Consider the following 14940-nt stretch of genomic DNA (forward strand, 5'->3'; position numbering starts at 1 on the left):
TCCCACACATCTTTATATGTGCTCCATGTCTCCCCCCAGCACTGCCTGTGTCAAGTCAGGTCATCCCCTGGGTGCCATCCTGGGCGCTGCAGGGTGCTGGGCACACCTCGCCCCCATCCACTGGATGCCAGCAGCCCCCAGTCATGACGATCACAGATGTCCCCAGACATTGCGCAGTGTCCCCTGGGGGCAGGATCACCAGGGTGAGAACTGCCTTTAGGGCACTCCCCTCACCCGGACCCCTGGGTGGCCTTTGCTGGGTCTCCTCTAACCTGTCACAGAAAATGTTTGCTGACTCCTGACTTAAGGGAGAAACAAAGATTTGTTTAACCTGTATAGTAACACATTGGTGTCTTTTATATTATTTTGAATTTTTCTAGGTACTTAAACTCTTTTCTTACTAAACATCAGGCAAGGAGCCAGTTCCCTCTGGAGTGTTTTATCCCTAAAGCAGGACCCTGGACATAGGGGATGCTCACTAAGTTTGTTAGGTGTGCTCATGTATGTCCGCTGCTGCTCACTGCTCACTGGGATCACTCACATTTGTGGGCAGAACTTCAAAAAATATCTCCCCAGAGTTTGAAAACACCTGACATGAAAGGTCAAAATTCACCTTTAATGTGGAGGAAAAATATTTTATTAAGAACATTTTCAGTTGTATGGAAAAGTTGAAAGAATTGGAAAGTGGACAGTCACTCATTACCACTCAAATCCTACAATGGACGTTTTGCTGTGTTTATCTGTCGAGCACCTGCCATCACTCATCCATTACTCTCTCCATCTAACCTTTTGAATGCATTTCAGAGCTGCAGACATCAGCACACTCCCCTGGAAACACTTCAACATGTGTTTCATTAACTAGACTTTGATATGTTCCAGCATGTTCTTGGTGTTCATGTTCTTGGTAATGTTAACTACTCTGATCACCCATTAACTTTAGACTTCTTAGCCTTCCCTGTCGTTAGTTCTGGTGGTAAAAGTATGAGATAACAACAAAAATATGAACGTTCTTTATTCTGTCACTGTGTGATATTTACCCCAGATTCATACCTCTTCAGTGTCACACCAGGTGTGACCCTGGGGAAGGAAAGATTAGCAGCTCCCTTATAATGTCTGTTAATCAGAGAGGTCGGATCCAACAGATAAAAATTAACTCAGGTGTGAAACCAGGGACAGGCATGCGTATAAGAATAAGAGCAGGTGGTGGTCCAAAGGGCAGAAACTCTGCATCTGCTTGCAATATGACCGCAGGTGAGTTACTGGTATCTGTCTGGCCACATTGCTCTGCTCCACTTAATTCAGTGCTTCATTATGATGGTTCTGTTAGATTTAGATTTTGTAAAAAAAATTTTTTTTATCTTTTCAATTTTCATTCCTTTTCTTTTTTCTTATTTTATTGCATTGGCCGGTTCTCCCACTGAAGTGGTAGCCCTCACAGCTGCACTCTGCCTTGTGGTTGATGTTAATGTGCTTACTGTTTGTACTTTTTTCTTCTTTTTTGGCTACATTACATGGCTTGTGGGATCTTAGTTTCTTGACCGGGGATTGCATCCATGCCCCTGCAGAGGAAGTGTGGAGTCCTAACCACTGGACCACCAGGGAAATCCCCTGCTTGTTTTTAAATAAAGGTTGTTCCTGTCCCCCAACTGGATGCTAGGGGCTCCCTCCCAGTATATATAATCCCAGTCGTGACGACTACAGACATCCCAGGAGACGGGCAGTGAGACTGTCTACACACGCTGGAAGCCCCCACCCCTACTTCCCCCACCCCCCGTTTCCTCTAGTTTCTTAATAGCTTTTTCAACATGACTTTTCTGTTGAATTTTATGGAATGCTGTTCTGGATTCTGAGATATGATCATAAAGTTTTTACCTCTGACTTGGGACTACTTCCTAAATTTTTCCAAACCCTTGCTTCCTTCTGTAAAATGGTGGTAAAGAAATGAGATCACTAAGTCAGATGGTGCCTGGCTCAGGTGCTCACAGGCGCCCTCTGGCTGCTGTGGGAGGAGCAGACCGTGAAGGGCGAGAATATGGATCCAGGCGAGTGAGCATGCTGGCCTTGTCTGTGTAGATTTGCTCATTTTCCAAGAAACCCAGGTTTATCTCCAAAACATTGTGACTTTGAAAGTTGACTCAACTCTCACTGACCCTCTCCCGCCAGAAAGAAAGCCCAGGGTGGGGTTCCCAGTGGCATAACTGGAGGATATAGTCACCAAGCTTGGGGCTGTGGAGTGGGCGGGTGGGTGGGGGGCCTGAGTTCACACCTCTGCCTGTCACTTTCCTATGGGGACCACCAGCTTCCAGGTCCCCATGCAGACCGGGGAGGCCAGTCCCTGTGTCACCCAGTTGGCGTGGAGTGAGGGGACGAGTTGGGGGCGCTGTCGGACAGGGCCCGCACAGTGGGGAGTGTGGTGCTGGCTGTTACCGTGTCGCTGCCATTATAAACGCCTTGTGTGGGGGTTTCCACCATGTGTAGACAGTCTCACTGCCTGTCTCCTGGGACGTCTGTAGTTGTCACGACTGGGATTATATATACTGGGAGGGAGCCCCTAGCATCCAGTTGGGCAGCCAATGTGGCTCCACATCCACAACACCCCAGATGCCCCACAGAGTGGCCCTCCCCTCGTGTCTGCAGTGCTGGGGGCCTGGGTTAGCGAATGGGCCTTGGGGTGCCCGGAGCCCTGCACTCTTCGCGTCCTATGCAGCACACTGAGGAGAGGCCGGGCTCGCAGAGTGTCGCAGCTCAGCTGACAGCTGAGAGCCGTGGTGGGGTCCCCGTGCTTCTGTCTGGAGTGATTGCAGTGTACAGAGGCTGAAAGAGCAGCAGCAAAACCTTGAGCTTGATCATATGTGTCTTCCCCTCTCCAGTGACTGTTGTTTACCATGTTTTGTGGACATCTCGGTCCAAGATGGGTCAGAAATAGGACAAGTTGGCCCTTCCCCACAGGAGGTGAGGGAGCGCCAGCCTGGAGGCTTGGCTGCCCTTCCTGAGCTCAGACACCTCCATCTGGCTGCACGACCTCATCTCGGGGTGGGGCAGGGGACCAAGGTCCTGCATCCTCCTGCTTTGCAGTATCACTGCTGGAGGAGTGGGGTCTGGAGGAGGTCCTGGAGCCACATGTCACTGGGTGGTGGTTTTGCAACTAACGAGCTTCTTCCTTTAAAAAAAATTTTTTTGAGCCATCGTTTACATAGTATAAAATTAACTCTTTTAAAATGTGCAATTCAGTCATTATTATATTTGCTTTGTTGTGCCACCACCACCAAAATCTAATTCTAGAATACTCCATCAGTCCCAGAAAGCCCTTAGCAGTCGCCCCCCACCTCCTCCCACTCAGCCCCTGACAACCACTCACCCACTCTGTGTCTGTGGATCAGCCTGTTCTGGACGTTTCCCGTCAGTGGAATCACACGTTGTGCGTCCTTCTGTGTCTGCTGCTCTCACTGAGCATCGTGTTCTCAGGGTCCATCCATGTGGTAGCGAGTGTCGGGGCTTCTCTTCGTGGCTGAGTGATCTGTCGTGTGGGTACCTTTAATACTTTTGTGAATGTGAGGAACGCAAGTTGGATGGAGGGCATGAAGTGCTTACTTCTGTCTTCATCTCCCAAAGGCTGAGACTGGGTCCTTATATTCCTCTTGGAGATGCTCTCGGCCTGGAGGAGTGGTCCCTGGATCAGTTAGCTGCTGCTATGTAGCAGCCACCTAGAGCCGCAGGGCTGCAAATTGCACACACCTACGATTTTGTCGTCTGGGTTGGGTTTAGCAGGCGGCACACCATCTAGGAGGCTCCTGCACTCACAGGCCTGGGGGGTGGGGGCTGCCTGGTCCTGCCCACATGGGTCTCCTGCAGGGCCTCAGCAGGGACCTTGTGGCTCAAAGCCACCCACCTTCCTCACGCTGCAGGGTCCCTTCTGCTGGGTTCGGTGGCTCAGGGTGGGTTACCTGGCTGCAGGGGCTGCAGCCTCCTGGCGTCAGCCACAGAGCCCTCCTTGTGGGTTACAGGCAGATTTCCCTTGGTGGCTTGTGGGTGGCCTGTCCACTCTGGTCATGGTGGACCAAGACTCGGTGGGGGCGGAGCTGGCCTAGGGGGACTTTGCTCCTGTGGCCAGACCATTCCAGTTGATGGGAAATGAGAGAGCCCTGGCCCCAGTGCTGTTTCCTAGCTCAACTGCCTCATACTGTCTCATTTGCTCTGAGTCATGGGGAGCAGCCCTCCCCTGGGCACGAGGCGGGCAGTGATCCCACAGTGACCGCCTCAGGCCCCCCTGCCCCTCTCTGAGGAATGCTCCCCTGTGCACTCCAGACAGCTCTGCAGGTGACAGGGCAGACCTGATGCCCCGTGACTGGGGATATGGAGAGATGATACACAGGCACCAGGTGGGGCCCAGTGCTGGAAGACAAAGCCAGAAGGTGGGGAGAGTGGCCTGGAGTTAGGGGGGCAGTCTGGGGTGAGGTGATCAGGGGAGCAGCTTATCTGAAGGGTTGATGTCTGAACCAGGTATTGGCTGAAGCAAGGGAGCAAACCCTGCAGAGGTCTTGGGAAGGTCATTTCATGTGGGGAGAACAGCCCATGCAAAGGCCCTGGGGCAGGACTGTACCTGGCCTGCTGGAAGCGAGCAGCAAGGAAGCCCGTGTGGAGCAGAGTGAATGAGGGGGAGAGAGAGAGGGAGGGAGCACAGGAAAGGTTGTGCAGGGCCCTGTGGGCCCTGTAGATGACCTGGGCTCTTATCTCCAGGGAGGTGGGACCCAGGAGGGCTGTGGGCAGAGGAGGGGGCCAGGCCGGGGCGGGGCCTGATTCTGGTGCTCACGGGTACCCTCTGGTGGCTCCTCTGGGGAGGACAGACTTGGCGGGGGGTGGAGGGTTGGGGGGCAGTTTTCCACGTGTACAGGATGGGGGCTGAGAGGAGCCAGGCAGAGGTGCACTGTGAATGGACTTCGAAGTAAAAATAACCTAGTGTTTCTGCTGAGGGATAGATGATAAGGCCCCCCTGCCCCCGGTCTTTGGGGTGTGTTTTCTCTGCCTCAGTTTCTTCATCAAATGTAAGAGAAGTGGTCCTGTGTATGCTGGGGGAGGGGTCCCTCACCAGCAGCCTTCGTGGGCATCTGTGGGGGGGCCACCACAGCTGTGTCCCCAGTTCCCCCCCAGGTCTCAGCCCTGCCTCCCGCCTGCAGCGCCTCACGCTCTCCCCCTCCCCCGGCTATTTTTAAAACCTAATTTCCTCGAAAACGGGGTGGCTCATTCAAAAGATAATTGGTTACGTCTTGGGCTAGGAGGAGCGCAAGATCTTGGTCCCTGCTGCCCCCAGCCTGGATGGCAGGAGTGGGTGCAGGAGCCACCTGGCTGCCTGGCGCCAGAGCTGATGGGCAAGGCTCCAGAAGGGTATTTCAGAGAGGGGGTGGACGCGCGGATGGTGGGACTCAGGGGGAGGGGGAAAGGAGGCCCCTAGAGGGGATATCGGGGTGCATGTCTAGGCAGAACCCTGGCTCAGGTGTGCTGGCTACTTCTTGCCCTTGCTTCTCCCCCGACTCTGCTCCTGCCCTGGGCACTCCTGCCTGTGACCTGGGCTGGCTCAGAGCCTGCCTGCTGCCCTCCTGGCCTCATGCCTGGGGGGATTCCAGGTGGGGTAGGGCTGCCCCTTTATCAGCCAGTCAGTGTCCCTGAGCAGGGCAGACCCGGCTGGACCTCACGTCCGGCACTGGTGTTGGCTGGGCCCCTCCCTCACAGGCCTGAGACTGCGGAGGCCTTGGTGGTGGAGAGGGCAGGGACCATGGTGTTGGACTATCTCAACCCCGGGATGAGGGGTCAGGAGCTGCAGAGAATGTGGGTGGGCCCAGGGGTTGGGCTCCAGGCTCAGGTGCTCCAGGCAGACTGAGAAGGAGATGCCTGGGGCCCCCAGACGAGGTCTGGAATGTTCCATTCAGTCCACTGGCACTTCCTGCCTCATCCCCCCTTCCTTCCCCCACACCCCAGATGCAAAACCGTGAATTGTTCTGCTGTTGCGCAGCCAACGAAAATATTATGTCAGCTTCCCAGCACCTTCCGCCACCCCCCCACCCCCAGGCCTCAGGGTGGGCTGAGCCCAGGTTCGTCCTGTGGCCAGGGAGCCCCACATGTCGCAGGTGGGCATGTGGGCTGCTGTGTCCCGTCCTGGCGCTGTTACGGCTTTCCGAGGATCCGTGGGCTGTGTCCTCCAGGAGAGTCCCTTCTGTGGGCCCTGGTATCATGAAGCGCCGAGCTGGCTGCTCCCTGGCCTCGGTTTTCCTGTCTCCTGATAGCGGGTGGGTGGGGGGTGCACTGCAGGCAGAAGAGTGCTCAGGAGAGGCCCCACCCCAGCCAGCCCGGCTGCACCACGGCCGTGCCATCTTGGTTTTGTGTTCTTTATTGACAGATAATTCATAAATACCATAAAACTCATTTGTAAGTGTGTAGTTCAGTTTTTCCTGTATCTTTACAGTGTTGTGCAGCCATGACCACCGATTGCAGACCATTCTCATCCTCCTGGAGGAGGCCGAGTCCCCATTAGCCATCCCCAACCCAGCCCTGCCCCAAGCCCAGTGGACAGAGAGCACGTTCTGACCCCTGACCCGTCACCTGGGCCTGCTGCTCTCTGGTGGCCCTTGCCCACCCCCCAGCTCGTGGGCCCAGGGCTGGGTCCTCAGGCCTCTCCCCTCCCCCACCCCCACATCTCCTGGGTGGTCTTGTTCACTCTTGGGGCTCCAACCCCATCTACACCCCGACAACTGCCTCCAGTCCTGCCTCCACCAGGGCCTCCCTGAGCTCCTGACGTGGGGTCCAGCTGTCCCTCCCATCTTCACGCAGGGGTCTCACACTCAACATGGCCACCCTGCCCCCGACCATGCCCCACACCTCTCCTGCCCAGCCCCCATCCTGGCTGAGGCAGCTCCATCCTTCTGTGAGTTGCTCCAAAATCCTTAGTCATTCCTGACGCCTTGCTTTTCTTCAGTCTGCCTCCAGTGAGCACGGCCTGTCCGTCCTGATTCTAGATCTTCCCGGATCTGCCCACTTCTCTCTCACCTGCTTTGTGGTGGTCCACGCCATTATCTCCCCATTATCTCCCACCTGGACCAGCGTGCGCCGCTCCCCATCTGTCCCCCTACGGCCACAAGGGGGTGCCTTTGAGCACCTGAGTGAGGTGTCCCCACCTTACCCCAGCCCTCCAGGGCTCCCATCTACCTGAGGTAAGAGCCCAAGCCTTCCCTTGCTGATCTGACCCCCCACCTGTCTCTTCATGTGGTCCTCCTGGCACTCGCTGTGCTGTCCAGACCCTTCTCTGCCCCCCCTTGACTGTGTGCCCTGGAAGGGGGGGCCAGGACTGTCCTAGTCACCACTTGCGTCCCCTCCACGCTGACACCTGGCAGACACCAGTGTGAGTTCCCCCTTACAGCTGTAACAGATCACGACAGACTTGACCTGCTAACTACACAGATTGATTATCTCACAGTCCTGGAGGTCAGGAGTCCAGCTGAGTCCTCACGGAGCTAAATCCAGGCGTGGGCAGGGCCTGTCCCTCCGGAGGCTCCAGGGGAGCACTGGCTCCCCCGTTTTCCAGTGTTTTCCAGCTTCTAGAGGCACTGCGTCCCTGGCTCAAAGCCCTTCCCTCCATCCTCACAGCCAGCAGAGCAGCATCTCCCGTCTCTCTGTCTCTGAACCCCCCCTCCCTCTTATGATGACCCTACAATGGCACTGGGCCCCCAGGAATCCAGGATCATCCCCATCTCAAGGGTTTTAACCCCCCCAGCACAGTCCATTCTGGGACCAGAATATGAACATTTCAGGGGTTGGGGCAGATATGTGCTGAGCACTCACACTGAGCAGATAACCCTCAGCAGAAGCCAGCTTTCTGGGTGAGGACACCAGCGCAGCGGAGCCTGTGCTTGGCCTGAGGCCCCTGAGGAGCTGGGCTGGAGCGGGTGGTAGTGGTCCCAAGAGGTGAACGTCGCTGGCCTTCCACAGGGACCGTGGGGATGGGGGCCGTGTGGATGAGTGCTGTGCGGACAGGGGCCCTGTGGACGGGAACCAGGGGTGTCCTGGCTGGCTGGCTCTCCATCACCCGGCTGCCTCGGGGGCTGGTGCAGTCACTCTAGCCTGGGCCGCAGCCGCTGGTCACTGCTGCCCCCCCGTGCCTGGGGCCCTCCCAGCAATGGGCTGTGCCTTGTCTCCACCCGCCCTCCCACAACTCCTGCCTGCAGAGCCGCGTCAGCTTGGTCGCTGCGCGTCCACCCCCACATTGCGTCTCCCTACCACCTCCCCAGGGGCGCAGGGTGCGTGTGTGGGGCAGTGCTGATGGCAGAGGCCAAGGGTCCAGACTAAAGCGTCCCTTCTCTTCCTCAGGTTCGGCCCAGAAAAAGACCCCAGCAGAGGTGAGTGTCCTCGGGGGCCCACCCTCCCTGCCTCCTGAAGGTGGACGGGGCAGCACCCTGCCCTGCCCATGTCCTGCTCCGTGGCCTTGGGCATCTCACTGCACTTCTCTGGGCCTCCAATGCTGCCATAGCAAATAAGCACTTGTCGTCAGACAGTGGAAACCGTCTGTCCCACCAGCATCTTGCGTTTCTGGGAGGGATGGGGTGGGTGGGGAGAGCCCCGAGGAGCCTGGAGAGGATGGCCTCCTGCCTGTCAGCAGTGCCTTCAAGCCGGCCTTCCCCCCTACCCTCTGCTGTCCCATACCTGCCCACCCAGGGTCCCACCGGTCCTGTCCTCAGGCAACTTTTCCTGGTGGTGGCCACTTGGGTGAGCCCTTGGCACCCTGTCTCTAGTTTGTTAGTTTCCGGTCACTCCTGGAAGCCACCTGCGAGGGGCCTCTGTGAGCCCTGTTGTCTGAGGAGCCATGGACAGCAGGTTAGAGGACCCCAGGTACAGCAGGAGCCAGCCTGACATCCATATTCCCTCCCAGCCAGGCTCCTCTCCCAGGACACTGCTGGGCACCCAGGGTCCTTCCTAGAAGGGCTTTGCCCATCTGCTGGGGCTCTGGGGGGTGTCCAGCTGACAGGCAGTGGGGAGCCAGCGAGGGGTGCAGAGCAGGGCTGGCAACTAATGTTGCCTGAGGGAAGCCCGCCCCCTGGTGGCCAGTGTGCAGAACAGGCTGGTCTGAGCGCTGTGAATGGTGGCAAGTACACACCATCTGCCGGCCGGCCTCGGCCCGGCTCTTGAGCTGGTGTGTGTCCTTCAGGCCCCGTGGCCCTGTGCACCATCTTTCCCCTGTGATGTCACACATGGGGACCAATGGCTTCCACATAACTTTGCCAGGATGTCACACCTGTGCCATGGAGCTGGCAGGAACCAGCCTGCTCCCAGACCAGCGGGACCTCTCCCTCATCCAGGAGGAGATACTCTCATTTCAGTTCAAAGGGTTTCACCCAGTCACGTCTGGGAACATCTGTGGTTGTCACAACTGGGGGGCTTCTGGCACTGAAGAGGTGGGGCAGTGATGTTGCTCTGCACCCCACAGCACCCAGGATTCCCCCACAGAGAGTGACTAGCCCCAAGTCAGCAGTGCTGGGGGTGGGGGTGACCCTGAGGTTGGGGCTCTTCTCCCTGCAGAGGGCCCAGGCTGCTGACCTGCTTTTCTGGAGGAGCCGGTGGTCCTGGTCTGGGTGTGGCCCCCAGATGTGGGATGTGGGCCCCCAGAGAGAGGAGCCCCCATGCCCGCAGCCTACCTACCCAGTCCCCGCCCCAGACTCCAGCTGGGCCCAGTGACAGAGGCCTTTTCTGGCCAGGATTTCCAGAGCGTTCTGGTTTCTTGCCATTTCTGAACTTCCTGCTTCCTCTTCCCCAGGTCCCACTGATGACTGGACAGCCCGGCCCTGGCCATGGGAAGAAGCTGGGTCATCGGGGCGTGGACGCATCTGGTGAAACCACCTACAAGAAGGTTCCTGCTCTGCCCTCAGTCAACGGGGGTGGGACAGGGGGGGCCCCCACATGTACACGGGGCCCACGGAAGGTCAGGTGTGGGCCGTTTGTGGCTGGAGGCTGCACCACCTGCCTGGCTCCTCAAGTCACTGTGGCCTTGACTGTGACCTTGGGCGAGAGGAAATTGCAGCTTCCTCCCGTCCCTTGGGAGCAGGGCGGAGGTGAGGTTGGGCCAGGGCTGTGCGTGGTGAGCTGGCCCTGCTGCTGCTGGTCCTCTCCACCTGGTCGCACCTCCTAAAAACACCCACCTCGCTAAGAGCGAGTGTGTGAGTGAGTCATTCTTCTGAAGTGTTCAATTAGACAGTTTTTAGAGTATTCAGAGCTATGCAGCCATCGCCAGAGTCAATTTTAAAACGTTTCCCTCACCTCAAAGGCCCTGTCCCCATTTGCCTCCCCCAGCCCCTGACAACCAGGAACCCACTCTCTGTGTCTGCGGATCGGCCTGCTCTGCACGTTTCCCATCAGTGGAGTCACACCCTGTGTGTCCTTCTGTGTCTGCTTCTTTCACTGTGTGTCGTGTTCTCAGAGTCCATCCACGTGGTACCAAGTGTCGGGGCTTCTCCCCTTTTTGTGGCTGAGCGATGCTCCCATGGGCGGGGGGACTGTGTTCTGTGTATCCACCCTCTGCTGATGGACCCTCTCTGACTGTTGTGAGCAGTGCTGTTGTGAGGGCTTGTGTCCAGGTGATTTTCGGGACTGCACTGCCCTCCCTGGGCCGCAGTCCTAGCAGTGGAACCGCTGGGGCCCCCCGGGGGGTCACAGGTAGCCCTTGGAGGAGCTGCCACGCTGTCCACAGTGGCTGTCCTGTTCTCCATTCTTGCCAGCTGAGCACGGGGACCCCACTCCCCGCCCTGTGTGGTGCTTGTCTGTGTGATCTGTCCCTCCCGGCGCATGGGCAGCAGGTCTCACCGTCTAGATTGGCACCTTCCCAGTGCCTGGTGGTACCCAGCACCTTCTGTGCTCACTGGTCGTCTGCGTATCTCCTCTGGAAGACTGGTTCAGTCGATGTCATCTTGAGGGAATGGATCGAGGTGGGGCTTCAGGAGGAGGGGTGGGCACTTGGGAAGGGCTTGTCCCTGCGACGAGGGTGCTGGCGACCCGAGTCGGTAACTTGAGGACCGAGGTGTCTTTCCTTGATGGTGGGCATGTTGCTTAGAACTCATGGTGACGGTAACGTGAATGGCAGTGCTGACAGATGGATGGGCAGCTGGTACTTCTCTAGGGAGGGCGGCATGAGGGGCCCCAGGAGGGCCAGTGCCAGGGTGGAGGACTGGGATGCAGAGAGGCAGATCCCTTTGAGAGTAGACAGAAGGAGCCCGGGTCTCAGAAGGGAAGCCTGGGCATTGCTGGATACTGTACTCCTGCTTCCCAAAAGAGAACCCTGGCAGTGGTAGACCCCCCGCCAAGTCGGGGCAGTTCTGAGCTGTAGGAACCTTCTAGAATGTGGATAGAAACAGGCCACGGGGCCGCATGGTGACGTTGGAGCCTCAGCCAGGCCACTTCCTTGCCGTATGGTTATGCGGGCTGAGTGGTGGGCCTGAGGCCAGCATGTCTGTGACGGGCTCGGCGGGTGCTGCCTGGGGGCCCCTTGGAGGTAATGGTTGTTGAGGGCTGAGCCGCAGGCCGGATGCTGCCCCCTCCATCCTAAGGGGGCTTCCCATCCTGTCTCAGACCCTGGCAGCCAAGGGGTGGGCCCCAGGGGTCTTGATGCAGCTGGGTTTCCCGCAGACCACGTCCTCTACCCTGAAGGGGGCCATCCAGCTGGGCATCGGCTACACCGTGGGCAACCTGAGCTCCAAGCCGGAGCGCGACGTGCTCATGCAGGACTTCTACGTGGTGGAGAGCATCTTCTTCCCCAGGTACCCTGCCCGGGCCGCCCTAAGCCCTCAGTACTCTCCCTGCATGCACACACCCCCATGCTCTTCTTTCAGCCTTTTTCTCTGCTGGAAATGGCTCCGGCTCCTCCTGGGCTCCCCCTGCCTTTGAGGTCCAGCCCTATGTTAGTCTGGACGTTTGCTGCTGAATCAGAGAGATGCAATAGAATGGGGACTCTTAGAAAGAGAGGAAGACAAAAGTTTGTTGTTTCTCTCTTTCTAATATGTGTGTGTGCGTGTATACCCACACACACACACACACAGAGTCCAAGACTAGAAGATCGATCAGGTGGCTCCATGATGTTGCTGGGCCCAGATTCCTTCTGGTTTCTCCACCATCTTCTATGCTGCTTTACAAACCAGTGGCTGCAAGAGCTGCCCAGGCTCCTGCCATCACAGCTGCATTCCAACCACAGGAAAGAGGAGAGCACATGCCCCTGCCTTTTAAGGGCATGACTAGGAAAAGATCCAAGTCATTCTCCTCCTCTCATGGGATTGGCCAGGCACAGCACCCTGATCATGCCTGGCTGTGGGAGAGGCTGGCAGTGGTCTTATTCTGGGTGGCCACATGTACACCCCACACTGTGGGCTAATGAAGAAAGGGGAGGGTGCTCATTGGAGGACAACCCGAGACTGGCCACAGCCCTTTGTCCCGTGTCCAGCATGGGAGCCCCATGTCACTCTTTGGGTTGGCTATTTGGGTGCCTTGGGGCTGGGCCTGGGTGGGCAGGCAGGCTCTTGGTGGGGGAAGGTAGCGTACACAGGCCTGGGTCCCTCACAGTCTCCCCCCTGCTTCCTCTGCAGTGAAGGCAGCAACCTCACTCCTGCCCATCACTTCCAGGACTTCAGGTTCAAGACCTATGCGCCTGTTGCCTTCCGCTACTTCCGGGAGCTCTTTGGGATTCGGCCAGATGACTACTTGGTGAGTGTGTCCTCGGTGGCCGCTGTGTCACAGGGGTCACCCGCTCGAGCCCTCGCTCGGGGGCTTAGATCGCTACCTGCTTGTCGTCCTCAGCCTCCATGGGGCAGGGACGTGGCTGCAGTGTTGCTGGGCTCCTTGCTCAGGTTGTCATCTGGGGCTGGGCTGTGGCCTCAAGTGGACTCTACTGCATCGGGTCCCTTCCAGACCCCTGGCGTCATCAGCCAGGCTCCGTCCTTGCTGGCCAGGACTTCCATTCCTTCCAGACACTGCGGTCTCCTGTGTGATTATCACATGGAGCCGACCGTGACCACTTCCGGGACCACCCACCAGCCCCTGGGCCTGTGGGGTGTCGGTGACCACCCCCACCCATTCACCATCCCCTTTTCAGTACTCGCTGTGCAACGAGCCGCTCATTGAGCTGTCTAACCCTGGTGCCAGTGGCTCCCTGTTCTACGTCACCAGCGACGACGAGTTCATCATCAAGACGGTGATGCACAAGGAGGCCGAGTTCCTGCAGAAGCTGCTGCCCGGCTACTACATGGTGGGGAGCCCGGCCGCCCCTGGACTTAGGTCTTCCTCCCTCTGCTGAGGAGCTCCGGGCATCCCCACCTTGGGAACTACCCCTCCTAGGAACCACCCCCTCCAGGAACTGTCCCCTCTGGGCAGACCTTGACAGGCTGTCCTGGGTCACCGAGCCTCACCCGCAGGACCCCCTCACGTGGCGAGCAGGAATAGCCATCTGGGCCCTGGTGGCCATCCCCTACCACCCACCTCCCAGAAGTCATGGCTTTGGGCCTTAAGTCTCAACAACCAGTGACTCAGACAGGCACTGGGGAGGAACTGGGCTATCAGCTGGCACTCAGGCCCCTGGAGTTGTGGAAGCAGGCGCCTCAGACTTCCTGGCCCCCAGGGGTGAGGGTCCTGATACACACCCAGATGGGAAGTGAGGATCCTTGCCTGAGGGCCAGCCCTCCCTGCTGCCTGGCAGGCGTGGTCAGGCCCTGGGCAACTTTGCGCAGATTGTGACCTGTCCCCGACCCTGTAACCCGCCTCCCCTCTGTATGATCCTGGGTGGGATCCTCAGCTCCCCTAGGTCGGGGGTCAGCAAACGTTTTCTGTAAAACATGAGAAAACAAACGTCTTCAGCTTTGTGAGCACAGCCTCTGTCTCCACGGCTCCGCTCTAGTGAGAAAGCTGCCACAGACAGGGTGAGAGCAAGTGACCCCGGCTGAGTGCCAATAGAACTCTTTGCCGAGGCTGCCATGTGCATTTCATGTCATCTTCACATGCCACAGGACACTATTTCTTGTTTAGTTTTATCAACTTCCTGACAATGTAAAACCATTGTTAGTTCCCAGCTGTACAAAGACAAGTAGCTTGGGACTTCCCTGATGGTACAGTGGTTAAGACTCCATGCTTCTTATGCAGGGGGCACAGGTTCAATCCCTGGTCAGGGAACTAGGATCATATATGCTGCGAGGCACAGCCAAAAAAATTTTTTTTAAAAAAGACAAATGGCCTGATGCCTAGAGGCCAACCAGCCCCCATCCCCTCAGGGCAGACTGGGGAGGTGAGAGACCTGGGTCTGACCTCGCAAGAAATCAGGCCCAATACCTTGGGAAGTCCCCTGGGGGCCTTTATGGAAAGGCCACCTCTCCCTGGGCCTGGCCTCGTAGAAACAGACCCTCCTGGTGCTTTTGGTCAGGTGGGGCGATGGGGAGTTCAGTTGGCTGGGTGCTAGGGGCAAGGAGGGAGGTGGTCAGGGCGGGCTTCCTGAGGAGGTGGCCTCTGACCTGAGCTCCGAGGAGCAGGCCGCAGGGTGCTGTGTGGGGTCCCAGCAAGGCTCCTGGCGTCCTCTCCACCCGCCCTCTCCCCTCCACCAGAACCTCAACCAGAATCCCCGGACACTGCTGCCCAAGTTCTATGGGCTATACTGCGTGCAGTCGGGAGGCAAGAACATCCGCGTGGTGGTGATGAACAATGTGCTGCCACGCGTGGTCAAGATGCACCTCAAGTTCGACCTCAAAGGCTCCACCTACAAGCGGCGGGCCAGCAAGAAGGAGAAGGAGAAGAGCATCCCCACCTACAAGGACCTGGACTTCATTCAGGACATGCCCGAGGGGCTAATGCTTGACGCCGACACCTTCTCTGCACTCGTCAAGACGCTGCAACGCGACTGCCTGGTGAGGAGCGGCTGGCTGGTCTGACAGGGTC

General features: G+C 57.8%; 1 protein-coding gene across 10 annotated transcripts in view; it reads left to right on the forward strand.

Moving 5' to 3' along the window:
• The window catches only part of PIP5K1C (phosphatidylinositol-4-phosphate 5-kinase type 1 gamma), a 50146-nt gene that overhangs the window by 17362 nt on the left and 17844 nt on the right, over positions 1 to 14940 (forward strand). For 7 of the 10 annotated variants that reach the window (XM_086410176.1, XM_086410179.1, XM_086410183.1 and 4 more), the window contains exons 2-7: positions 8356 to 8384; positions 9797 to 9889; positions 11659 to 11789; positions 12609 to 12726; positions 13115 to 13267; positions 14610 to 14909. In XM_086410176.1, coding sequence (XP_086266302.1) covers positions 8356 to 8384; positions 9797 to 9889; positions 11659 to 11789; positions 12609 to 12726; positions 13115 to 13267; positions 14610 to 14909 — 824 coding nt within the window. The remainder of the gene's footprint in view (positions 1 to 8355; positions 8385 to 9796; positions 9890 to 11658; positions 11790 to 12608; positions 12727 to 13114; positions 13268 to 14609; positions 14910 to 14940) is intronic. The other 3 variants (XM_086410181.1, XM_086410184.1, XM_086410177.1) reach the window with 1 other exon arrangement.

Source organism: Bos grunniens, chromosome 7 (assembly GCF_055505025.1).
Source record: "Bos grunniens cultivar Pamir isolate PY7600 chromosome 7, Bosgru_T2T1.0, whole genome shotgun sequence".
Taxonomy (NCBI): domain Eukaryota; kingdom Metazoa; phylum Chordata; class Mammalia; order Artiodactyla; family Bovidae; genus Bos; species Bos grunniens.